The sequence below is a fragment of the Eulemur rufifrons genome, chromosome 15, assembly GCF_041146395.1.
Source record: "Eulemur rufifrons isolate Redbay chromosome 15, OSU_ERuf_1, whole genome shotgun sequence".
Classification (NCBI taxonomy): Eukaryota; Metazoa; Chordata; class Mammalia; order Primates; family Lemuridae; genus Eulemur; species Eulemur rufifrons.
In genome coordinates, this window is record NC_090997.1 from 98,641,664 (window position 1) to 98,668,487 (window position 26,824).

General features: G+C 36.9%; 2 protein-coding genes across 2 annotated transcripts in view; one reads left to right on the forward strand and one right to left on the reverse strand.

Annotated features, from left to right (window-relative positions):
- TFB1M (transcription factor B1, mitochondrial) overlaps window positions 1-26,824 on the reverse strand; it is a 58,673-nt gene that overhangs the window by 6,952 nt on the left and 24,897 nt on the right. The window contains exon 5 of the mRNA XM_069488874.1: window positions 21,242-21,361. Coding sequence (XP_069344975.1) covers window positions 21,242-21,361 — 120 coding nt within the window. The remainder of the gene's footprint in view (window positions 1-21,241; window positions 21,362-26,824) is intronic.
- CLDN20 (claudin 20) lies at window positions 11,009-11,939 on the forward strand. Its single transcript, XM_069489203.1, has one exon. It carries the CDS (start codon window positions 11,113-11,115, stop codon window positions 11,770-11,772), a length of 660 nt encoding a protein of 219 aa, XP_069345304.1. The 5' UTR covers window positions 11,009-11,112; the 3' UTR covers window positions 11,773-11,939.

Here is a 26,824-nt window from a genome sequence, read left to right on the forward strand (position 1 = left end):
GACAGGGGCTTGCGAGTCATGTTCAGTGTCAGGTGAAACAACAGAGAAAGACGAGCACCCTAGGGGTGCTCGGTTCCCCCAAGTGCCTACACCAAGCGAATGACAGTCCTCTTTGAACATCACAGGCCTTGACGTTATGACTTCCCCAGGTAAGGATAACCCGGGTGAGGGTGGAAAGTCATCGATGCCTATGATATAATTATGTATTTTGTAGAAAAACAAAATATTGACAAATGTGAATGAAGATCAACTTTTCTAGAATTGGTTTATTCTGCCTGCGATCCTTGTCCCAAACCCAATTTAAGGGCAGAATTTCAATTATAAAACCTTAAAATTTTGAAAGCATTCTAGGTATATGAAACCAATGTGTTCAACAAAGATTGACTGTACTATCAGTACATACATATCTTTCTTTAAAGTTTATAATTTGTGTTAATGTAATAATATTAATTTCTGCAGAAGTTCTACTCTATCCCTTTTTTCCCCCTACAGACCTTTGGTTTTTTTCCTCTCTCTTTCTCCTTGGAATCATTAAAAAAAAAAAAAAAAAAAAAAAAAAAAAAAAAAGAATAGATTTAAATAGTCACATAGTGTTTCCTCGCAGAGCATAAGCAGTAGGAAGAATTGAGGCTGAGAGAATGACAGTGAGCTTGGGCTGTGATTAGAAATAGGACTAAGAAAAGCCTCGGGTGAGGGGAAGTGGTGGAAGGAGGGAGGGAGGGAGAGAGAGAGAGTGAGTTTTTTAATGTGTAAATTATGTATGTAAATGTATATATGTATGTAAATTATACCTATTAGTAATAACAAGATGAGTCAGTGTCTCTTGGTCCCAAGAGATGAAACAATTTCTTTCCTCAAGAAAGTGCAAGAGGACTTGCACTTTCCAATAACAAACATTGGATTAACATTTTCTGTTATATTTAATCTGGAGTCCCTGGACGATCATGGGGAAAATACCTTTCTAAAACCATGACGTTTTCCGCAAAGGATGACCTTGGTGTTTGTGAAACAGCAGCATCTGAAGGTGCCCCGTGCTAACTGTGCAGGCCTATGTTCCTGCAGTGGTTCCTGGGTGTGGCAGGAGTGGCTTGAGGTGGCCTCGGGGATGCTCTGCTAGGGCCACGGTGTGGCAGCACTGTCTGATCCCCGGTGTTGCAGGTCCAGAGAAACTCCAGCACCTCGGAGTTAATCCAGTTCCTCAGAGGTGGTAACAGTCCAAAAAAACTCACAAGGCACTCAATAAATGCTGCTGTTGCTATTAATATTACTATTAAGGCAGGGCGCGGTGGCTCACGCCTGTAATCCTAGCACTCTGGAGGCCGAGGCGGGTGGATTGTTTGAGCTCAGGAGTTCGAGACCAGCCTGAGAGAGAGCGAGACCCCGTCTCTACTAAAAATAGAAAGAAATTATATGGACAACTAAAAATATATAGAAAAAATTAGCCGGGCATGGTGGCGCATGCCTGTAGTCCCAGCTACTCGGGAGGCTGAGGCAGAAGGATTGCTTGAGCCCAGGAGTTTGAGGTTGCTGTGAGCTAGGAGGACGCCACTGCACTCACTCTAGCCCAGGCAACAGAGCGAGACTCTGTTTCAAAAAAAAAAAAATAATTGCTATTAAAAGACAGATACATGAACATGGATGCTAATATATTAATTCAAAATGAGCCATAACTGTCAAATGGACTAGACAGAACACTCTGTCTAGTCAGTACATTCCTTTCCTATAAAAACTACCTATAACTGCAAGCTCTTTTATAATTAAAGTTGTGAGCAAGGATACACAGACTGATGGTCATGATGGCCACTGGCAACAAGCCCGAGGCTGGGTGGCTCACCTGCAAGGGTACAGAGCACTGGACTCTCTGAGCTGTTCTACTATCAGCACCCTGACCAAGCACTTCTTTTGCCGAGCTATTTTTTTAAGTGTGCTGGTGCTGTCCTGTTCTGTTTCTGGCCTGAAAGATATTCTGTCTTTTAAAAGGTGAATTCTGTAACTACTGGATCTCATCTTTTACTAGTTTAACCCACAGAAGCCTGGAGGCAGGGCTCACTGTCCTTATGTATCAGCAGAGTTATAAAAATCAGTAAGAGAAATGATTCAAAATGATTGCCATTATCTAATTTGGCACAAAATTACAAAGTCCACATGAACCCACCCAGGAAGACGTTTAACGTGGGCTGGAGCTGAGACGGCAGGGCCAGCTAGGTAGGAGAGAGTCACAGGGAAGGAAGGCAGAGAGGGAAGGCTAGCGGCAGCAGCAGCCTGGACCAGGCCCAGAAGCCTCGATCTCAGACGCTGCCAAGACCTGAGGACGGTGGAGAAGAATGTCCTGCTCTTCAAATTAACGTACAAAGAGAACGCTACAGTAAGACCACAACAAATACAAATTTATGCTACTTGTGAGACTGAAAAAACTAGGTTGATCTTGCAAATGTCACCACAAAATCCAAAGACATTCCTAATATTCTAAAATAATGTGAAGGCACAGAAAACAAATTCTCATGCTTCTTTCTCATGAACACATAGATGTAACAGAAATGTTTGAAAAATAAGGTATCGACTAATAGAGCAAACGGAAATGCAATCTATAAGCAGAAACACACACCTGCTTTGCTATAAGAGTCAAATGAACTAGGATGGCCTCATTAGACATTCGAGAACACAAATAAACCAAGGAATATTCATCTTCATTTTTAAGAGTCTTCACTATAATCAACTAATCAACCAACTACTAATTTTAAAAGTTAAAGTCTTTAGGCCAGCCTAAAGCATTATTTTAAAGCCAAAAATTACTACAAAGATGGAGAAAATAATGGACTGATTGTGCTCATAGCTGATACTGTTAATTCCTTAGAACTGGGTCAGAGGGGGGAAAAGAAAAAAAACAAACAAACAAACAAACAAAAAAAAAAAAACATTATTTTAAGAACAGGTGAAATCACTTTAAATTTGTGGGCCTGGAATAGGCAACTATTTTATCTTACTCAGAACTATCATTATTTTCAAGGCTGAACAAAAAGCAAACAAGAAAAAAACATTATTGTTTTCAAAATTCACAACTCCAACTTTTCATTAGAACTAAGCTGGCAGCATTTTAAAAAAAATACAATGACTGGGCACCATCCCAGGCAATGTAATCAGAGCCACTGGGCCGGGGCCTGGGCCTCAGGGCTTCTATAAAGCCCACGTGTGCACAGGGGTGAGAATCATAGGTCTAGGGAACAAGCTCAGTTGCTTCCCTGTAGAATCAGTATCATTGCTCGGGGAAGTATCACACAGTCAACTCAAACCCTGGTGATTAAATTCACAGAGCCTTGTGACATGCCCAAAGCCAGCCAGAGTCTCTGCTGGGTACAGCTCGCCACGGAGGCTGAAATGTCAGACATAAACTTCCTCAGTCCCTCTTGCAGCTAAGAATGGCCATATGAGCCAGTTCTGGAAAATGAGATATTAAAGCAAAATTGCGGGTGGGGACGAGATTTTTGGAAACTTTTCTTGAGGAAAGGTTTAGCCACACCCTCTTTCCTCTTCCTTTCACCAAGAATGTGGACATGAAATTGGAGCTGGGACAGCCATCTTGCAGCTGTGGAAGTCAAAATAAAATATAAAGATGAATCTCTAAACTTAATGTTTTATTTGGGAAGCAAGAACTGTAATTTGGGGCATATACACAGACTGGGTGGTCTTCGGTACTTCTGAAGAACAAAGAGAAGGTTGGGAGTTTCATTTAAGAGAAATATTATGTATTGTTCTGAAAGAAAGCTCATTGGCACCAGAAGGCTTCTGGGAGATGGCAAGCTCTGACTGGTGAGTGACTTCCAGCAGTTACTAGGTAAAACTGGTCTTAGGGTTACAGCAGGATGTTTCAGCAGCTGGGCTTGTGGAAAATTTAATTCTTGGGGCACATGCTATGTGCCCTGAGTGCTTTTTTTCCCCCTGGCCCCTCAACTCTGACTCAGCTGGGTATGACAAGAATGACCCAATTTGTATAACCAACTTTCACACAGCCAAGGAAAACCAAAAACTCAGTTTGAAGAACAGAAAGGCAGAAAGAGACAGGATCCTTGACAAGAGTTTTAAACTGTAGAACCAACTTGAACTGCTGCCCTCCAAACACTATGTGTCCTTATGGTTTAATCTACTGTTAGATTTTCTGTGATTTGCTGCCTGAAAGGGTTAATTTGTTTCCATAGCTTATAAAGACTACCACAGAAAGAGAGGACTCGAGAGGACTAGTTACGATGAGACTTAGAAACATTCTTTTCTAAGCATAGGTGGAGCAGTGCTGTGCAGTTATAAGGGCTTCAAAAATCACGTTCTGGGCCTCCATCCCATATTCTGAACAGATATAAGCCCAAAGCCCCTTCTCTAAATTTCTTTTCAAAATGCAGAATGTCAAGGTACACTGGAAACACAGACAATAACATTTTGTTTGTTTGTTTTTTTTAATAGATCGAAGATGCCCTTGACTGAATTATGTATATATTCAATTTCCAGAATTTATGAACACCCTTTATCTTGAATCCGTTTCCTGTGCAATATTCCCACTGCCGTTCAGTTAGTTCCATTTTGTCTTTCCTGTTACAACAGCCTCCCAAAGAGTCTGTCTTCAATCTTGATCTCTTAAAATCCTTCATACCACAGCCACAGTAGCCTATAAACCACATCTCACCATGAACAAACTCTCCCATGGCTCACACTGCCTCTAGTGTTCACTTCCAAAGTCTTTAAGGGAAATGTCAGCCACCAACGTGCTTCCTTCAACCCCAAAGATCCCCAGGCCTCTTCTATTAGGGTAGAGGTAATAACATCGCTCTCTCACAGCCTGTTATTGGGAGCAGGTGATAAGAAGATGAAGGGAAATGCTTTATAAAGTGTTAAAGTTCTAAACAAAGGTATGGCATTATATTATTATTATTATTTCTAAAATACACAGTTAAATTACTGATTCAGGAAGAAAAGAATAGCCTGTCTGAATATCCAGATTAGCATCACTAAGCAACTAAACACACTAAGGGAATCACATGTAATTTTTTCTAAAAGACGGACAAATGAAAATATTTTTGAAAAGAAACTAGATGACTGCTGAGTCACTGGACTCTGCATAGTCGCTTGACCCAAAATGGACTTTGCATGAGTGAGAAGTAAACATTTATGTGTAAAGCTACAGAGAGTTCAGGGTTAATTTGTTTCCACAGCTTATGAAAACTACCACAGAAAGAGGTGACTCATTACAATGAGACTTAGAAATACTCTTCTAAGCGGAGGTAGGGCAGTGCTATGTAGTGTATAAGGGCTTCAAAAATCACAACGTTCTGGGCCTCAATCCCATTCCTGCAATTTACTCATTTTATGACCTTAGTTGAAAGTTATTTTTCTGTAGCTTAGTTTTCGTGTCTGTAAAATGAGAATTCAGGTTTGCCTTGAGAATTAAATATTACAGCACCTTAAACAGTACTTAGCATATCCGTAGCAGCTCATAAATGGTAGATATTATCATTAGCCAAGATGACAAAACTAAAGAGTTGAAAAATTATTTAAAATTCCAGTCCTGTTTAGAAAACATAAATTATATTTTTAGTCATTCAAGTGTAATTTATAGTTTCATTGACATTACTTTATATACTTAAAATCAGATTATGAATTAAATCAATTCAAGAAATATTTACTATACCCCTACTATGTGCCAAGCACTGGTGGGAGCAAAAGGGCTCAGAGGTGGCAGAGTTCTTAGAAACCAAGTGATTGCTGACTGAATGGGTGTTGGGTATAGAATCAGGGGTGACTGTTAAGACCTGGGGCCTGCCAAATGCAAGGCAGGGTGGGCCATTAACAGACATGGAGGACTGTAGGGAGAATAGTCTGGAGATGGCCGGGAGCTCAGTTTTGTGCTATGGCAGGTCTGAAATGTCTGTAAGTGATGTGGAGTTGACAGATGGAAACACAACTTGGAGTGCAAGGGACAGAGGTCTGAAGGTTTATCTAGGAAGCCTCCGGACTGAAAAGATTTCTCTTCAATGTCCACATCAGAAGTAGATGATAATGTTGATGAACTACACTTCCATTTACACATCGTCTTTTCCAGCTCCTTTTTTATGTAAGAAATTCTTCCTTGATTAAAGGTCTGTAGTGAATGAAAGTTGCTTCCATTTCAGAAGTTGTCCCTTCTAAAGCAGGCAATTAGCATTTTATAGAATAACTTTTCAACAAGAAAGAATCAAAAATGTTTTGAAAATAGAAATGTACATTAAAGCATGATTGTTAACCCTTCTGCGAGCTTCATTACGCTGGTGGTCAGGGCCCACCACCTGTCATCATTAGCCTCACAGAGGTGTGTCTGCACCACAACCGTAGCAAAGGGAAAAACAGGCCAGGATGCGATCCGGCAGGGTTTCTTCTGCCACAGCAGTACTATGCTGTTGCTGTTAGCACCTGCCGGTCAACTCTACTTCACTCAGTATTTATACATAGAATTGTTTATATGAAATAAAAGTATCATAATATCAAAATTACAATACTATGCCTGAAAAGAAAATCCACAGTTGTTAGATTTCTAAGAGAGGAAAACAGTAACTTGCTAAATGCCAAACTCAGAAAAGATGAAAACAAACAAAAACAACTCCAGAAAAACAGATAATTGAAACGTGCTTTATTCATTACTTTTAAAGAAATGGCTAATGTCTAACTTGGTTATTAAAAGTTGTTAAATTTAAAAATCCAGTCATAAAATTATCTTTTCTGTATAATGGCTGTTAATTTATAGCTTGTGGAATTAAAATTACTGAGGAAGAAAAAAAGTGAGAACCCAAAAGGATGGTGAAAAAATATGTCTATATCATTAATTCATGCTCTACAAACCTCAATAAATGATCACAGTTTTGTCTTATACTTCTCATCACATTTTGGTGTAATTTCTTCACAACATCCTCTGAAGTCTCTAATTTATAGAGTTATACCCCAGAAATCTTTCTCAGTGGAAAGAATAACAGAAGAAAATTCAAGGCACTGCAAAAAAATACTTGCAGGTTTACTGATCAGATTCAAGCAAAAGATATTGCTGGGTTTTCTTTTCTCATTTATTAAAAAGAATATATTTTTAAAAACTTTCTTCTGAATGGTTATTTTGAAAGTTAATCTTGAGAATCTTAGTTTAAGACGAGTCAACAAGCACCAGAATAAAAAGACAGGCTCAACTATCATTTGGAAAGCAAAATCCAGTTAAAAATATTTCAGACCATATTCTTTCATTTAGCTGGGGACATAAAATAATAAACTATATCTCCCAACATAGATAAAAATTCAAAAATAAATTATAACTGTGACTAAAACATAATATTAAAAGAAAAGAAAGCCTTTTTTGTGAGCACCCAAATAATTCCTCCTCTGTACACAGTGACACAAAAGCATTTTTAGCTTTCAGGTTTCGACAAATCCTGTTGTAACAACAACTCCCTCCCTTCCCCGCCTCTCCTTTCTTAATTCTCCCACATCTCAAAAAATGAGATGGAGAACCTGGTATTTATCTTCTAGCACCATCAGCAGTTTTTACCTCTGAGATTTCTCTGTTGCCTTTTATTTGCTATTTCAAGTTAACTTGTTGGAGCTTTATAAAAATATTCAGAATCTCTGAAATGAGCCTCGTGTACCTGATTTTTCTTCCTCATACTGAAATGAGGTTAATTTGAAGACAGCTGACAGAAGGGAGTTAAGGCAGTGAAGACTACTGACAAAAGGTATGGAAAATGAGAAGTTTCTATAATGCTTAGAAAAACCTAAGTACAGATCTTCAAGTATTATTTACTTTGAATTACAAGTTGTAAATTTGTTTTTAAATATTATTTTTGATATAAGTAAGTCTTGTCTAGAAAACTGACTTTACATTTTAATGAAATCTACAGACTTTCTGCTGGCAAACAGTTCACACATTGAACATTCTTACATTCTCTTCTGTGTGAAATGCGTTTTGGGACCACGAGAGTTCTCTCTACATAACCAAGTTTTACCATGCAACCTCTCTGCTTTTGCTTGCTTTCACAGTATTTCTCTACCACCACCATCACCACTCACAGCCATTGAAACAAAGTATGCCTTTATTCTCCACCAGACAGAAAGTTGGAAGAATAGGCCACGAGCTATATTATACTCGGGGCTGGAGAGGAAAAAAAAATCCCATAGCAATATAGCTAAAATGCAGTATATCTGTATAAAAGGAACAGAATAGTGACTTTCATTTTGGAGAATAAATTCTTCCTACATAAGGTCTCTATGCAGATGAAAGCATCTGACGTCCAATATACAGCACTATGCAAGCACTATGTTAACTAAGTGCAATGTTATACTGTTTACACTGATTTTTGCTGTATGTAATTTACCACTGCCAGTACTTGTTAATTATGATGAACAAGCTGTCTGCAGGTCTGAATTACATTGAAAGTTTTAAAATTTATTGGTTAATGTGAAGAAAAGGGTTATAATTGGTAAGCTGAGCATACATTGATCAACATATAAAGGTTATTCAACCAAAGTAGAAAGGAAGGAAGAGAGAGCGAGACAGAGCGAGCAAGCGCGGGCATGAGCACACGTACGTACAAACAGATATTCTTAGGGAATGCTAACAGCAGTCCCACTCTTGAAGAATCCCTAAGCTGAAAATGGTCCGGAGGCAGTAATTTAGCAAACTGACTGGAGTCTGAAATGCTAAAACCCAAACCTGAAAACAGCTATTATAAAACTATAAACATGTGCTTGATTTTTTTCTAGAAACTTTAACCTTTGTTCTCTTTTGGTCTCGGACATGAAAAGAAGTTTGGAAAACAGAAACCAAATGAACTGTACAAAAGCAGGCAAATTCTGAGCACACTGATGTTTACAGATAAGTCTGACTCTTAAGAACTTAAAATTCCTAGGGAAATTTTCTTCTAAAATTGTAGGATTTACATTTTAAGATTATAAACAAAGATAGGATAATACAATCCAGACAGTCCAGAATCTAACATCTTAGAGAATCGATGTTTGTAACTATGGAAAGTTTGTACTTTTAATATAGGCATGGATTAGTATTAATTCAAATATTTAACCAAAGCCAGACATTAAGCTTCTGGGTGAGTCATCTTAAGCTAAATCACTTGCCCTATTAACCCCCTATGGAGTCTTTTTTTTTTTTCATGGTAGGAAAGAAGTGGGTGAAGTTAATGGTGCTTTTTGCCTCCATATGTAGCACTTTCCCCAATTCCCAACACACAGGGGGAGGATTTCAGCAGGAAGTGCTGTGGTAAAGGGGGAAAAGATGCAAGGTGACGTGAGGTAGGAAGAGACAAGAGAGATCGGTGGACACTGCAGACTGGCTGCTAAAGACTATGTGGCATGGGGTGATTTCCTATTTGAACGTCCTGATCTGAAAAAATAATGATGCTCAAGATTGTATCTGAGGTTTCTTTTAGCTCCAAAATTCTATGAAAATAAATCTGCCTAAGAAAGGAAGAGAAAAAAGAAAAAGATCCAAATAATTTTAAACACCAATTGTCACAAGATATAAAATAAAAATACTACTAATAATGTCAATTGTAAATTATTGAGTACTTTCTGGGGGTTAGATACTGTTCTAAGCCCTTAAAATGTATTTAACTTCTTTAACCCTATGATAGAGGTACTCCAATCCTCCCCAATTTCCAGAAGAGGATATTGAGGCACTGAGAGATATAAAGCCAACAACTGACCCAGGTGTTTTGGATTCAAGACCCCATGCTGCCTTTTGTGAAATATATATGACTACATATATATGTGAAATATATATGATAAAGCCACTCTAGTATATCATTCAAAATTAATTAAGAAAAACAAAAAAGCCAGTACTGCAGTTATTTCAGAAACCAATACATTTTTCGCAAAGAAGACAGTAAGTACTAACGGCTGAACTCGATAATGGAACAGGGACAGGAAGATGGAATAGGAAGTCTTTCTGCTTCTTAAAAACACAGCCAAGCCACATAGTGGGTGCAACGTTTTCCCTCCTATTAAAAAAATTAAGAAAATAAAGGGTAAAATTATTTTTGGTATCCTTTTCATACAACTAATGACGTGGTTACTTCTGGAATGTATTTTTGAGATTTGCTGAGACTACTTCTGAATCGTTCAGAATACCGGTTTTGCAGTAGACTGCTTTGTTTGCTTGGGTCAGGGAATGATTCTGTTCCCAACTAGATGGGATCTCACATTCTCATAAGGAAAACACAGTGGCTTAATTGTTCCAGTTTTGAATACCAAGTACCTGAGGCACTAACGGAGGTAAAGATTTTGTAAAAGGATATAACCTAGAAATTAGGGATAATCATGTCAGCGACTTCTTTCCATTACTTTCCTTCTCCCTTAATTGGTTTACCTGGGTCATGTGCCTGGCACATGGTGGGTGCTTAATATAGATTTATTAAAGCCACTTCTTGAATTCTTAAAACTTTTCTACTATATATTTATAAATCATTTTTAAGAGGTGGCTTTAAATATTTCTTCCTCATTACTTACAGAGTATTCTCTTTTTTTTTTAATAGGCAAACAATTTCCTCCTTTATTTTATTTTAAAATTTTATTTTTTATTTCAAAACATTAAGGGAGCTATAGAGTATTTTCATTAAAAACAAAATCATTCTTAAAAATCCACAATGCTATTAAAATTCTTTATCAGATCCTACAGATGGAATTCGAAGTGTTTAAATCTAACATGGTGCATACCCACTTTCCAGGCGATTTTAGCATATTTTGAGTTTTAAAAGGAACAAAATGGACAGCTCCTTTCTTTATGCCCCGTATCAAGCACCAACCATGCATACTCAGGGGACGTCAGTCTCTGAGGCCTGGTGGCAGCTTTTCTCCTCTTGGCCTGCAGCAAGCACCCTCATCTGCTGGGGGAGTGGGGGAAGGGGGACTCAGGTGTGTTCTTGGCTCCCACTCTAAAGGGAAGCCTTTTGTTTATTCATTCTTTTCCTCAATCCTAATTTTGTCTTGTTTCCCTAGCCTTTGTTATTTGGTTTTCTACTGCACGGAAATAGCTACAATTTTGACTGAGAGCCATCAGAATTAGGCATCAGGATTTTCCAGGACAGAGTTAACAGTAACATCATGGCCTCAGCGGGTCTCCAGCTCCTTGCTTTCATCCTGGCCTTATCCGGGGTCTCTGGAGTGCTCACAGCCACTCTGCTGCCTAACTGGAAGGTGAATGTGGATGTGGGCTCCAACATCATAACAGCCATCGTGCAGCTGCATGGGCTCTGGATGGACTGCACGTGGTACAGCACTGGGATGTTCAGCTGCACCCTGAAACACTCCATTCTGTCCCTCCCCATCCATGTGCAGGCTGCGAGGGCCACGATGGTCCTGGCATGTGTTCTGTCTGCTTTGGGGATCTGTACTTCCACAGTAGGAATGAAATGTACTCGTTTAGGAGGGGACAGAGAAACCAAAAGCCATGCTTCCTTTGCTGGAGGAATCTGTTTCGTGTCTGCAGGAATCTCTGGTTTGATCCCAACAGTGTGGTACACAAAGGAGATCATAGCAAACTTTGTGGATCTGACAGTTCCAGAAAGCAACAAACATGAACCTGGAGGAGCTATCTATATAGGATTCATTTCAGCAGTGCTGCTGTTTATCTCTGGCATGATTTTTTGCACTTCCTGTACAAAAAAGAATCCAGAAGCTTGGCTCTATCCACCCAGTCAGGAGCATATCTCTACCACACAGCTAGAGAACAACTCAGCATACAACCTGAAGGATTATGTGTAAATAACTACATAATGCATACAGAATGAAGCTTTGTGGTGCCTACTAGGACTTTTAGATTTAAAAAAAATCAGAATTATGCTTAATTTTCTCTACAAAGAAAGTAGAGTGTAAAACACTTTAAAAACTACAAGGTAGTTTAAAATGCCAACAAAATGATCATACATACATCTGTTTTAGATTTATTTTTCCATTATTGTTTTCATGTTTTATTTAAAGGTTTATAATTGAAAGAGGTTCTGACTACATTCATATGGCAATTGATAGCTTTTTTTCCTTTTTAAAATAACTTGTTGATACATATTCCAAATTGGATTTCATAAAAGAACTAAAACATTAAGCATAAAGAGTTCCTTGCCCTGGTGTTAACCAAGAGTATCATCTATTTTTGCTATCCGATTGGCAACACCAGAGTAACTTGCTTCTGTTTTAAAGCCACAGTGTATGAGCATACAGAAGGAAGAGAAAGAATGTCCACGCCACACAGATGCTGCCAAAACCACCCCAAGTCCTTGCCTACTGTGACCAGCCTGTCTCTTTTTTCATTTTAGGAAACTATCTACATACATTTTCAAGAGCTGACAATATTCCATGCAACTGAGATTAGGCAGAATCAAGAAAACCAAACCAATCATAAACTAAAATCTCTAAGACCTTTTAAAGCATTAAGTACAAACTAAGTTTCTTTTAAAATGCCCAAGAACTGACCTCTTCTGCTTCTAGCAAGAGGATTGTCCAGATTAAGTTCATTTATTTTACAATTTAGATTTACTCCCATCCCATTTAATCTCATTTATTAGTATTTGGATGATAAAAGTTACTTTTAAGTTGTCATTTTCTTCCCTCAAATTTGATTCAAGTTCACAAAACATTGTTGTTCTTATGAATGAGCTGCTTCAATTAGTTAATGGATGTAAATGTAATTTTTAGAGCATAAAGAATGCTTTTAAACTATAACTTAAATTATGATACATAATTCAGATATTTTAACAAGAAAATAAGTGTATTTTCTATAGGTGTAAAAGAAACATTGCAAACTGTTGTTTCTAGTGATTTTTTGTTAATTTAAACTTAGTCATTGTCCATAATACAAAAGTAAAAGAGGAAAAAAAAGACTATGCGTACATTAATCACTCAGGAAATGGGAAGAATTATCTTTTATGTGAGTAAATAACTTTCACTTGTGCATACAAAAGTAGAGACTAAAATATTTTATATCTGTTTTACTTGGTAGAGCATCATTCCCTTCTGCAACAATGTCATTAGCTATAATATTAATGAAATAGCTAAAATGAAAACGTACTATTTCATATAGGAATTAGGAAAGGAATCATTTCAGAAGTTTAAATGATTGTTTAAAGTATGTATTCCTTTTGAGTGGTCATACAAAATGTCATATTAAAAAGAATTCTGGTAAAAAGAATATTTTTATGCAAATTAATGTGACAGGACTGCTAAGAAACCTATATGGTTCTCTCAATTTACTCAATGTGACTAGGTTTCTATAGTCTATGTACCCTATAGTCCTACATTAAATATTCACTTTATATATGCCATATAATTCTAGACATATTTCAAATAATAACTTTTATTTAGCTCTGCAATATTTTCCTCCTAAATAGATACAGGAATGTTTCAAACTCTCAGAAAAGAAGCCATTTCATCTGAAATAATGGCCCAATTCTATGCAGACTGGAAGTGGCAACAATGAAATAAACAGTGTGGAGTCCCTCCATCCCTGTGGACTCACCCCTGCTGTGTTCATTCCTCCAACTACAATCCTCCCAGCCTCACCTTCTTTGCCCCCAAGTTCCTAGCTAGTCCTTCAGGATTCACCAAGGACCTCCTCTGCGAACTCAATCCAGACAACCTAAGAAGTCCATGGCCTGCATTTCTGTTCTCAGAAAATGCTCTATTTAAACAAATTATGAGTTTATATGATTGCATCTCCAATTAGACTGGGAGATGAGGTGTCTTTTTTACCTCTGCATTCTCAGGATGTGCTATGCTAACACTTTCTATCAAATGCCATTCCTGGTCTAAATCCTTTGCATACATTCACTGATTTAAGCCTCCTAATGACTTTACCCGGCAGGCACTATTCTCAGGAGTTTTACAGGAAAATGAGGCAGAGGGAGGTTAAGTAAGTTTTTCCTAACTTACCCTAGGTCACACTGCTAGTAAGTGGGAGATGGTTCAGCCTGAGGGAAGCAGGCTCCAGAATAAAACCACCTGCGTGCAAGCCCTGGCCTGGTGCATGGTTACACAGTCCACACTACTTAACTAAAGTTTTGGTTTGCTCATGTGAAAATGAGGATAAAAATGGCACCTACTCACAGAGTCGTTGTGAGGATTAAATGAGATGATATACACAAAACAGTTGGTACACAGAAAGCAAGCAATGAGTGCCACCCAGTAGTTCTTAGGCTAATCCAGTGGTTTTCAATGGGGTGAGGTTAGCCTACAGGGGACATTTGACAATGTTTAGAGACATTTTTCATTGTCATAACTGAGGTAGTGCTACTGGAATCTAGTAGGAAGAGGCCAGGGATCCTGTTAAATATCTTATAATGCACAGGACAGACCCCAACAACAAAGAATTATCTGGCCCAAAATATTAACAGTTCCAAGGTTGAGAAACCCTGGTCTAATTTACTGAATATATTTAAATATTCATTTTCCTTTGATTAAAAAGTTACCAAACAAAAATCAAAACATCAAAAATCCCCTAGAATGTCAAGCTTATTTTTTACCTATGGAGTATGTGTGTGAACATATCTATAGATATGTCTATGATTGAAGAACTCAGCTAGTAATTCTGGCAAAAATGACAGAGACTTATGTTAGAAGAATTGGGCACAAAATTGGGATCGGTTTGAGAGAAATACAGGTGATTACTGACTAGTTGTGAGGATAAAAGTTTAAGCTTGGATGACCTGGGGAGATGAAGGTGTCATTTGCCAGCACACTGAATATGTGAGGAGGGGCTGGCCTGGGGTACAGAGATAGAAGTAAGTTCAGTTTTGGACATGGACTCAATGTTGTCTTATTATATCTCTTTCATCACTATATTGTTAGCTATATGACTTTAGCACATACTAAATTTTTTGACTTTTGTAGAGTTACATCATAGCCTATAATTCTGCAGAGAATCTCATCATTATCTCCAGTAACTCTCATATACATTTCGTAGCATTTTATACATATATGAAAGTATCATCGGCAAAAATGCAATTTTGTTTCTTCCTTCCTTGGATTTATAATACTTATTGCTTATTTTATCCTTAAGTAGTTATGATAGCATACCTAGCACTAAATTAGAATTGTAATAGGAAATACTTCTGTCTCTATTCAACACTTTTTAATCTGATTTTTAAGGAGGATGACTCTCGTACTTCTTTATAAAACTGGCTTCTGGTTTACATTTATTTTTTATTTTGGACTCATCCACTTTCAAAAAGAATTTGAAGCAACTTACAATAAAAGTGTAGGTATAAGTATAAAAACCACGGATAAAGGTCAAAGACTAAAGTTATAAAGAAGAAGAAGAGAGAAAAAATACTATTAAATAATCCTGGTTGAAGTGTGCTAAAGTAATTAAATATGAAACTTAATTTAGCACTTTCAAGCAACCAAGGCAGAGAAGGCCACGTAAGTAATCTTACATCTTTGTCTGCTAGTAGGAACCTAGAGAAATGCTGTTAGTGCCTTGCCAAGCTGCTTCCACTGGGCCAGGCACCCACCCCGCAGCTGCTGGCAGTGTTGGGTACTAATGGCTCACAGAGCTGGAGCTGCCTCTACTGGGAGGTTACTGCCCCTCTGCTCCCTGCAGGAGCCAGCAGCCACACACTGCCTGATACAAGGGTCCAATAGGTTGGCCCCTTGCCTCAAGGGAGGATCAACCCTGTGGGGCAATTTGTGCTCCAGAGCTCCCCTTCTCCCTCTGTGGACCAGGCTGAAGCTAGTCACCAGGAGGAATGACATTCTTGCTCACTTTCCACTGTCTCTCCTGCTGCCCTCATGCCCTTTCTCCTGAGAGCCCTGCCCAATACATCACTTTTATAAAAATCCCATCTCAGTCTCTGATTCTAGGAACAGAATACAGACCAAACACAGAAGAACTGTAGTTAAGCAGGAGAATACTGTCTTTTGACCTTATGTTCAAACGATTTAAAATACAGAGTAAAATACAACAGAAACATATCCTTGATACCAGATTTGCAAAAACACAAATGCATGAAAAATGGCTGTCTATTCTATGGATCCATCCATCCATCCACTAAGCCTCAAGACTGTCTCACACAGAGGTCAAGGCCTCAATAGTTGTGGGCAAGCAAGGCTGGAAGCCTCTAAAATGCTGTCGATTGCAGATGCCCCAAGTCCTGACCTTTTCTTTATGTGTTATGGATAATACCACCATTAATTAATTTAGGATTTTATTAATATTAACACTATTTATGCTTTAAATTTATACCATGTTTGGAGGTAACTTGTTCTATATACTGTACTTATAAATAGGCAAAATTAAATATAAATGCTATGTCTTTAAAATTATAATCCCTACTATTATAACAGAACTTAGTCCATAAATATTTGTTTATATCATAACAACTATCTTTCACTGACTTCCTCCATGTGCCAGATACTCAAATCAGGCACTTTGCATTGATTATTTCTGTTCCTCACAAACATCCTTCAAGGGTGGTATTATTGGCCCAATTTGGATGTGTTAAATTCAGCCTATTAACCTGACCAAATCCTCATAACTGTACTGGAATCTCAGCAGGTCTTGCTTACTTCAAAGTCCACGGCCTCTATCAGTGTAAATCAAAAAGAGCCTGTTACAAGTCTCATATTACATCTAAGTGATTTTTCTACCAGGTTGGAGTGCAGGATAGTGGTGAGAACTAAAGCCAGTCAACTCCTTAGAAAGGATGTTAGATTATGAGGTCCATGATCATAATTTATAAAAGAAAAAAAGATGGCACAGAATTTTGAGGGACTAGCTAATAGCTCAGTATTTCTCAAATCTAAGTAATGTGCAGACTAGCTGAAAAAGAAAATTAAGTGTGGAACCCCAGAAATATTGGATTCTCAGGGGTTACACGAGTCAGCTTGTGCAAAAGACATTTTGTAACTGGTAAAATAATTTCACGAACTCAGTGAAATGAAAACACAAAATTTAAAAAATTCTAACAAAATCTACATACTACAAACTCTAATAGTTTAAGAATCACTAAAGCAGACCAATTAGTCTAATTTTAAGAACCTAAGAGATTGTCTTTTTTGTAAATAGGAAAGTATTTTGGGTTCAAATTTTGGGGACTACAATAGAGAAGTTAGTAAGAGTGAAGTTTGGTAAGAATTTAGTTCGACTAGTCAGAACAGGGTTGTATAATAGTAGTTCCATGGTAGTAAAAGTTCTGCTGTTAAATATTCGTTAAGTTGGTTAATCAAAAAACCAAAAAACAGAAGGAATAGAAGATTGTCACAGAAAAAAATCCTCAGGTGGTTATACATAAGCCCCTCATCATATCACAAAGAAATTCTCTGTATCAAACTCTTCAAGATTAAGAATAAGTAATGAATGTTACCGAATTTCTTCTGAGCATTAACAACCCTCTCTCAATCATCTCTGGAATCTGCCTGTATCTCTATTTTTAGCACTTAGCTTATCGAACCTTGTGTTGCAGTTATCTGTGTCTAGGACTTTCTTCTTGCATTCAGAAGGTTTACCCAGAGTGATAGCCTTGAACTATTTTATTTACCATCTCTGTAAAAACTCTTCTTCCCATTTCTATTTGAGAAAATTAATTTTTAAAAAATGTTGCTCAATGTAACCATCAATAAAACATTTTCTAGCTTTCCTCAGAATATTCCTTCTCTGCCCTAATATGGTAAAACTACTTCAAAGCCTCAAAGAATTCTTTTAGAACTAAAATTTAATCATTTGATTTATTGTTTTCCTTTATAATACATTCTCTCTCCTCCTTGATAACTGCTTTGGTAAGTTACAAATAAATCCTCTGCCTGTAACATTTACAACATAATGAAAAGCATGCAAATAAAACTGTTATATGTGTAATTTGCCAAAAAGCAAACATCCCTCAATAAAAATAGAATCAAAGACACAGCTAGCTTTTTTCCAAATACTAAATATATTCTTGAGGCTTTAATCCAGCGGTCCCCAACCTTTTTGACATCAGGGACCGGTTTCATGGAAGACAGTTTTTCCATGGATGGTGGGGGTGGGGTGAGCGCCAGGGCGTGGGCAGTGGGAGGGCACTGCCGCCTTGGCTTCACTGCAGAAAATCAGGTATGGGATTCTCATGCATGGGGAGCAGGCAACCTGGATCCCTCACACGTGCAGTTTGCAGTGGGGTTCGCGCTCCTCTGAGGGTCTGAAGCCCCGCTGCTCTGATGGGGGGGCGGGGCTCGGGAAATGATGCCAGTGATGGGGAGTGGCTATGGGTGCAGGTGGGGCTTTGCTCACTGCCAGCCACCGCTTGCCTCCTGGTGTGTGGCTCGGGTTACAAAATCAATGTACACAAAACAGTAGCATTCCTATATGCCAACAACAGTTAAACTGAGAACCAAAGACTCAATACCCTTCATATAAAAGCAACAAAGAAAATAAAATACCTAGGAATATATTTAACTAAGGAGGCAGAAGACCTCTCAGGCAGAACTATGAAACACTGAGGAAGGAAATAGCAGAGGACATAAAAAGGTGGAAAACCACACCATGCTCATGAGTCGGCAGAATCAATATTGTTAAAATGTCTGTACTATCCAAAGTGATCTACAGATTCTATGCAATCCCTATTAAAATATCAACATCAATTTTCACAGGTCTAGAAAAAATAATTCCATGCTTCGTATGGACCCAGAGAAAACCCCATATAGCAAAAGCAATCTTAAGCAAAAAGAACAAATTGGGAGGCATCAATTTACCAGACTTCAAGCTATACTACAAGGCTATAGTAACTAAAACAGCATGGTACTGACACAAGAACAGAGACATAGACCAATGGAACAGAACTAAGAACCCAGATATAAAACCATCCTCATATAGCCATCTAATCTCTGACAAAGCAGACAAATATATACATTGGGGAAAAGAATCCTTATTCAATAAATGGTACTGGGAAAATTGGATAGCCACATGTAGAAGGTGGATAACGGACTTAAACCTAAGGCATGAAACTATAAGAATTCCAGAAGAAAATGTTAGAAAAACTCTTATAGACATTGGCCTAGGGAAAGAATTTATGAAGAAGACCCCAAAGGCAATCACAGCAACAACAAAAATAAATAAATGGGACCTGATCAAATTAAGAAGCTGAACACAGCTAAGGAAACTATCATGAGAGTAAACAGAAACCTACAGAATGGGAGAAAATATTCACATGCTACACATCCGATAAAGGGTTGATAACTAGAATCTATACAGAACTCAGGAAAATTAGCAAGGAAAAAACCAAACAACCCCATTAAAAAGTGGGCAAAGGACATGAACAGAAACCTTTCAAAAGCTGGCAGACTAATGGCCAACAAACCTATGAAAAAATGCTCAACATCTCTAATCATCAAGGAAACGCAAATCAAAACCACAATGAGATACCACTTAACTCCAGTGAGAATGCCTTTTATTAAAAAAGTCCCAAAACAGTAAATGTTGGCATGGATGTGGAGAGATAAGAACACTCATACACTGCAAGTGGGACTGCAAACTAGCACAACCTCTGTGGAAAGTAATATGGAGATACCTCAAAGAGCTAAAATTATAACTACTATTTGATCCAGCAATCCCATTACTGGGCATCTACCCAAAGGAAAAAAAGACATCCTATCAAAAAGATATCCGCACTAGAATGTTTATAGTAGCACAATTCACAATTGCAAAGATGTGGAAACAACCCAAGTGCCCATCAATACATGAGTGGGTTAATAAAATGTGGTACATGTATACCATGGAGTTCTACTCAGCCACAAAAAACAATGGTGATCTAGCACCTCTTGTATTATCCTGGATGGAGCTAGAGCCCATTCTACTAAGTGAAGTATCACAGGAATGGAAAAACAAGCACCACATGTATTCACCATCAAATTGGTATTAATTGATCAACACTTATCTGTACATATAGTAACATTCCTTGGGTGTCAGGCGGGTGGAAGGGGGGAGGAGGGAAAGGGTATATTCACACCTAATGGGTGCAGTGCACACCATCTGGGGGATGGACATGCTTGAAACTCTGACTCGGGTGGGGCAAAGGCAATATATGTAACCTAAACATTTGTACCCCCATAATATGCTGCAATAAAAAAGAAAAAGAAAAAGAAAAAGAAAAAGCTCACAATTATGTCTGCTACATAAGTGGAAGATGGACTGAATTCATACAGTCACCTTGAAAGTGCAGCTAACTGTGGTGGACAAATGGCAGAGGAACTATCATGGTGGCAGCAACGGGCACAGAGAGTGCTCAGACCATGCCTCAAGATAGACAAGTAGATCTAACACTATTGATTGGGGTCCCCATTCTAAATCTATAATCTATATCTAAATCTAAAAACAACATAATACCATTTTTTCATGCTATTTTTATTTATGAAGGACAAATGATGTAAGGGAAACTCTGCAAGACTTTATATTTGAGGCTTTTAGCAACCAATGAGAAATTTCTATTCCTCACCAGACTGTGAACTCCCAAACACAGACTCTGTATTTGCACAGGCTCATGTCCCTGCTGCCTTGCCCTTGATGCCCAGCCCAAGGCTCTGCAAGCATTATGTGTTCATTATACACCCAGTGAAGAAAAAGTTGAGTTCATATAGCACATGTCCTATAGTAACTCACCAAGCAGTGGTTTTGCTAAAATGACATCAGCTTTTATATTTTTATTTTTGGCAGAGAAACTTTGTTTCTGTAATTAGCTCCTATTCACATAACCAGCATATAATAGTCAAAGCCTAGTTTAATATATATTTTTCCACAGATAACTTATCACAAATACTACTGCCAAAATAAGGTAAAAAATGCACAAAAAATAAGGTTTGATGTAGCTTTCGTTAGAAGTCTCTATCAGAAATCACAACAAATATTTGATTTCTTTTCACAAGGACTGGGTGACCATGTAATTTATCTTCCACAGGGATATTTTTAAGAATAACAGGGGATTATGATGATGATGATGATGATAACAACAATACTACTACCATGAAGGCAACATGCATAAACTGAGACATTTGGTCACCCTATCTAAGGGGGAGAAAAATTAGAATACAAACTTTTCATATTGTGATTTCTGTGGTTCTTATTCAGGAGAAGTAAAGAAAAATTTATGGTACAGTTTGCATATAAATAAAGGTTAGATCCTACAGATTATTTCTTATGACACATCCTCAACAGAACAAAGATTATAACTAAAATCCTAATTCTGAGATATTGTAAAACAAATAAGCAGAAACTCACCTCTGGCTTGGGGACAAAAGCTCGACCTGGAATCGTAAAGACGTGCTTAACACTGCAGAGGTACTGGGCCATGATGGAAAGGCGACTGCGCTGTTTGCCTCCTGTGTTGGCTGTAAGTCTCTATAGAAGGACAAAGATGAATTGAAACAAATAATTAGTCTTATCATTTTGAGCTAACATTCTGTTATCTGTGAATACTATGTGGATTTTTGAGGCAAATTTTAAAAGCACAGACTACCTGACACACAACATGTAGTCAAAATGGTGAATATTTTCCTCCAACACCAATTGAGGTACACCTAAGAAGTGTGAATTACATCGTATCTAGAGCACCCAAAAATCAGATAAAACTTCTCTACCACGAACTGTTGAGATTTTCAAACCACTGTTACATTCTATAGCAGAAGATCCTACATAAAACAAGCAATCAATAAATATTTGATGAAGAAATTAGTAAGCATAATGAAGAACTAAAGATGCTTAAATATTTAATTTTCTAAATTATTCCAACACGTGAATGAACACTTTTAATGGTGTGCTTTTCTTTATTTAAATGTAACTAATCCTTGAATATTCAAAGCCTTAGAGAATTGGCTGTTGATGACAAATGATTTTTGTAAAAAACTAGAAATTCATTTTTTTAGGTACTCATTTTTATTTTAAAATTAATTAGGTCTACCCAAATTAATTTATAAATGCAATGTGATTTCAATCAAAATGCCAGCAGGATTTTAAAAAGAGAACTTTAACTTTCATATATATTATATATATATTTTTAAATTAAATTCCATATAAAATTTATATAAGGCCAAGAATGGCCAGGACACTCCTAGAGAACACCAATGATGTTGATGGGGCACTCACCCCACAGGATATCAAAATTAAGTCAGTACTGCTACAGGCACAGATAAAGAGACCAATGGAACAAAAACTTTAGAAACAGATCCAAACACACGCAGACATTTGATACATGACAGATGTGATGTAGCAACTGCTAATGGGAAAAGGATGGATCATTCAGTAAGTAATATTGATAGAATTAGGTGACTATAGGAGAAAATGTAGGTCCCTACTTTCTAGCAGAACCAAAAATACATTCTAAGGGAATTAACAATAAGCGAAAAAGAAAAACCCTAAAATTTTTAGAAGTGAATATCGATGACCCCCATGGTAGGGAAGAATTTTCTAAGATGCTGAGGCAAAGCCATAAAAGAAAAGAGTGGTATATTTTGCTTTATCAAAGTTAAACATTTCTGTACAATAAAAGTACTATAAAAACAAGTTACAGAATGAGAGAAGGTATTTGAAGCTCATATATCTGACCAAAAAATTGGTGTACAGAATATAGAAGAAACTCCTATATGTCACTAATCATAAGATAAACTAATAGAAAATATAATAAGGCAATTCACAGGAAAGTATCCTAAATGAATCATAACCACAAACTGTGCTCAAACACATTACACATAGTAGGGATATGTAAATTAGAATCACAGTGAGAAATAATTTCATACTCATAAAAGTTTAAAAAAAAACCCTAGTATTGGTAAGTATCTGGAGCTACCGGAACTCTTAGATGCTGCTAATGAGAGGGGAAATCAATCAAGTGTTTTGGAGCACAATTTGGTAACATATAGTAAAGCTGAAGTTGTATCAACCCTTGTGAGCCTTCAGGACTATGTTCAGGAGTAGATCCTAGAGAACAGTTTATATACGTACACAAGGAGAGATGTATAAGAATGTTCATTATGGCATTATGTGTAGTATCAAAAAAAAAAGTGAAGAAATTACATAAAGGTCCATCAACAGGTAAATGAATAGTGACAATTTTGACAATGGATTTATGAAATCATAATTAAAATGAATAACAGGGGTTATCAACATAGGTTAAATCCCAAAATAGAGTACAAAATAATTATGTCATAGAAAATATGTATAGTATGGTACCATTCATATAAAAAAGTCATTTGTTTACTGCATGTGTATATACCTGCAGTGCAAGCATAAAACATGCATGGGAATGGTGCTTATCAATTTTAAGAAGGTATAACTCATAGGAGGGAAAGAAGGGATAGAAGAGGGCTCCAAACATATTTTCTTTCTTTAAAAAAGATACGAAAAACATGGCAATATGTTAAAATTGGACAAAGCTGAGTGGTGGATAAAAAAAATTAGGCATGCTTATCTTTCTAAAATGTATCCTGCTTCTCTGTGTTCTTAGAGTACAAAGGACATGCTAAACCTCTTCTGAATGATTCAAGGGCAACATTACAAGTAGCAGTGATTTCTGGAATAATCCTAGGGCTAGGTAGGCAGGCAGTGGGCCCCACCGCTCACCAGTCCAAGGCCCACTGCTTTCTGAGTGGTGTTCGCTGCTGCTGGGTTTTCTATTCCCCGCTTCACTGTCGCGTGCCCACCTATCCTAATAGTCCCTTTTACTTTATTGCTTCTAACCTGCTGTGGACATGAAAACCAAATAATTTAGCTTGTTATAGCTTTACTTTCAGTAAGATTAAAAAACAGGTTCTGTGTGAGACGCTGAGGAAATTTCCTATGGGCAAAGTTGTAGATTTTGTAGCTTCTATTGTGTTACTCAGAAGCCACCCTCTCATCTTACCCCACCCATGCCCAACACTTTTTAATTTTAAACCACCTGGCTCTTGTCTGTGTTTGGAGAGTTGAAATTATTGGGATGCTGAGTTCAAGGTAAGTGATAAGTTACTACAGCATATAAGACAAAACACATTCTTCCTTACTAAAATGTAAAACCAAGAAATGTATATACCCTCAAGTAAACATAAAAACATAAAGACAAATAACAGAAGTATAGATTTAGATGAATGAATAAAGAAAATGTGGTATATATACAATGGAAATCAGCCATTAAAAAGAATGAAATCCTGCCATTTGCAGCAACATGGATGAAACTGGAGGTCATTATGTTAAGTGAAAGAAACTAAGCACAAAAAGACAAATATCACATGTTCTCACCCATATGTGGGAGCTACAAAAGTGGATGTCATGAAGATAGAGAGTAGACTGGTGGTTACCAGAGGCCAGGAAGGGTATGGAGGAGAGAAGAGATTAAGAGAAGTTGATTAATGAGTACAAATATACAGTTTTTAGAAGAAATAAGATCTAGTGTTTGATAGATCAGTTGGGAGACTATAGTTTACAATAATCTATTATATATTTCAAAATAGAAGAATAATTTGAATGTTTCCAGAATAAAGGAAAGATAAATATTTAAGGTGATGAATATCCCAAGTATGCTGATTTGATCTTTATAACTTATTCAAACATATTAAATTATCATATATACCCCCAAAATATGAACATCTATTATATATCAATAACAAATCAATTATATACTTTAAATATATACAGTTCATTATGTATGAATTATACTTCAATAAAAGTATTTTTAGGTAGGAAATTAGTTGAAATATTATAATGTTGCCTACAGTAAAAATAAAACTCAATTTGCAGCAAAAAACAGGCTTACCCAGGGATGCAAATCCCAACGTGTAGATTTAAAATGGAAGCCAGATATGATCTCAATAAAGGAAATCAATGAAGCCAAAAGCTGTTTTTTTTTAAAAGATAAATTAATAGGTCTCTAGTCAGGAAATTAAGAGAAAATTACTAATATCAGACATGAAAGAGGGGACATCAATATGGATCCCATGGACATTAAAAGGATAATAAAGGAATATTATGAACAACTATACGCCCACAAATTTGATAAGCCAGATGACATGAACCAATTCCTTCAAAGACACAATCTGCCAAGACTCTCACAAGAAGAAACAGCAATAGGCAATCTGAATAGACCTATATCTATTAAAGAAATGAATCAATAATTAGTAACTTCCCAAACAGAAATAACTTCCCACCAGGCCCAGATGGTTTCACTTCTGAATTCTACCCAGCATTTAAGGAAAAAATTTTATCAATACCATACAATCTCTTTCAGAGCATAGGAGCAGAAAGAATGCTTCCTAATTCATTCTATGAGGCCAGCATCACCCTAACACCAAAACCAGACAAAGACATTACAAGAAAAGAAGGCTACAGACCAATATTTCTCAGGAACACAAATATAAAAATCCTCAACAAAATATTAGCAAATCAAATCCATCAATGTATAAAAAGAATTATACCCCATTGAGCAAGCAGGTATGCAAGGCTAGTTCAATATTTGGAAATCACTTATTGTAATCCATGATATCAAGATGCTAAAGAACAAAAATCATATGATCACAACCATATAAATAGATGAAGAAAAATTATTTGACAAAATCCAACACTTGCTTTAATAAAACTCTTGGTAAACCAGGAATACACGGAACTTCCTCAACTTGATAAAGAATATACACAAAAAACCTACAGCTAACGTCATACTTAATGGTGAGAAACTAGAAGCTCTCCCACTAACATCAGAAACAAGACAAAGATGACCCTCTCTCACCACTCCTTTTCTGAAATAGGCAAAACTATGGTAACATTAAAAAGTTCAATAGTTACTAGTAGTTAGTGGGGAGGGAGGGATGAATGGACAGATTACAGAGGATTTTTAGGACAGTGAAACTATTATTCTGTATGATATAATGGTGGATACATGTTATTATGCATTTGCTCAAATCCACAGAATGTACAAGACCAAGAGTGAACCCTGGTGTAAACTATGGACTCTGGGTCATAATGATGTGTCAATGTAGGTTCATCAATTGTTAACAAATGTACCACTCTGGTGGGGGATGTTGATAATGGATGCGGCTCTGCATGTGTGGGCGTCGGGGACTTACAGGAGCTCTCAGTACCTTCTGCTTGATTTTGCTCTGAACCTAAAACTGTTCTAAAAAAGTCTTTATAAAAAAAAAGTAGTATAGATTAATAAGCTTATGGATCAAATAGCCAAAAATATTTCTAGTTCTTCATAAAGAAAAAAAGGAGCTTAATTTTACTAGTAGCATAAAATTTAAAACTTCAGAATGCACTGTAAATTTTTAACATCCAACTGGCACAAATTCAAAGCAGATCTTTAAATGAAAATCTAGAACGAACATAATTATAAAATTAGAAAATAAACCAAAAATAATGCCATTTTTGAAATTATTATTTCATCCTGGATCCTTCCTCTTCATAGCTAATATTTTTAAATTTTTTAAACATTTTCATTCATTCATTCATTTATTTGTTTAGGATTCTCTCTTATTTTACAAATCCTTGTGTTGACGGCTAATCTTCAATAGATCACAGCAAGGGAGCTGCTCTGGTACATACAAAACCCTGACATAATTAATATTTTACTTTATATTTGAAAGGTAAGTTTTAGAAGAATTTAAAAATCACTTTAACTAAAAAGCAAATCTATGAGGCATGAATCCTAAATATTCTAATTTGATGTAAAGATACATTTAAGTCTATTTCACTGAGAACACTATATACGCATCTAGTACTATCTGGGGATGAGGTGTCCTAATCCATTAACTTGGCACATTCAATCTTTGTAGCAAATATCCCCAGGTTCTAGAGATGAAAACAATTGAATTATATATTTTAATTAAGAAGACAGCACCA

Bases quoted from the DNA above. Each gene is read 5' to 3' on its own strand.
- CLDN20 (XM_069489203.1), top strand. From the start codon at position 11,113: ATGGCCTCAGCGGGTCTCCAGCTCCTTGCTTTCATCCTGGCCTTATCC.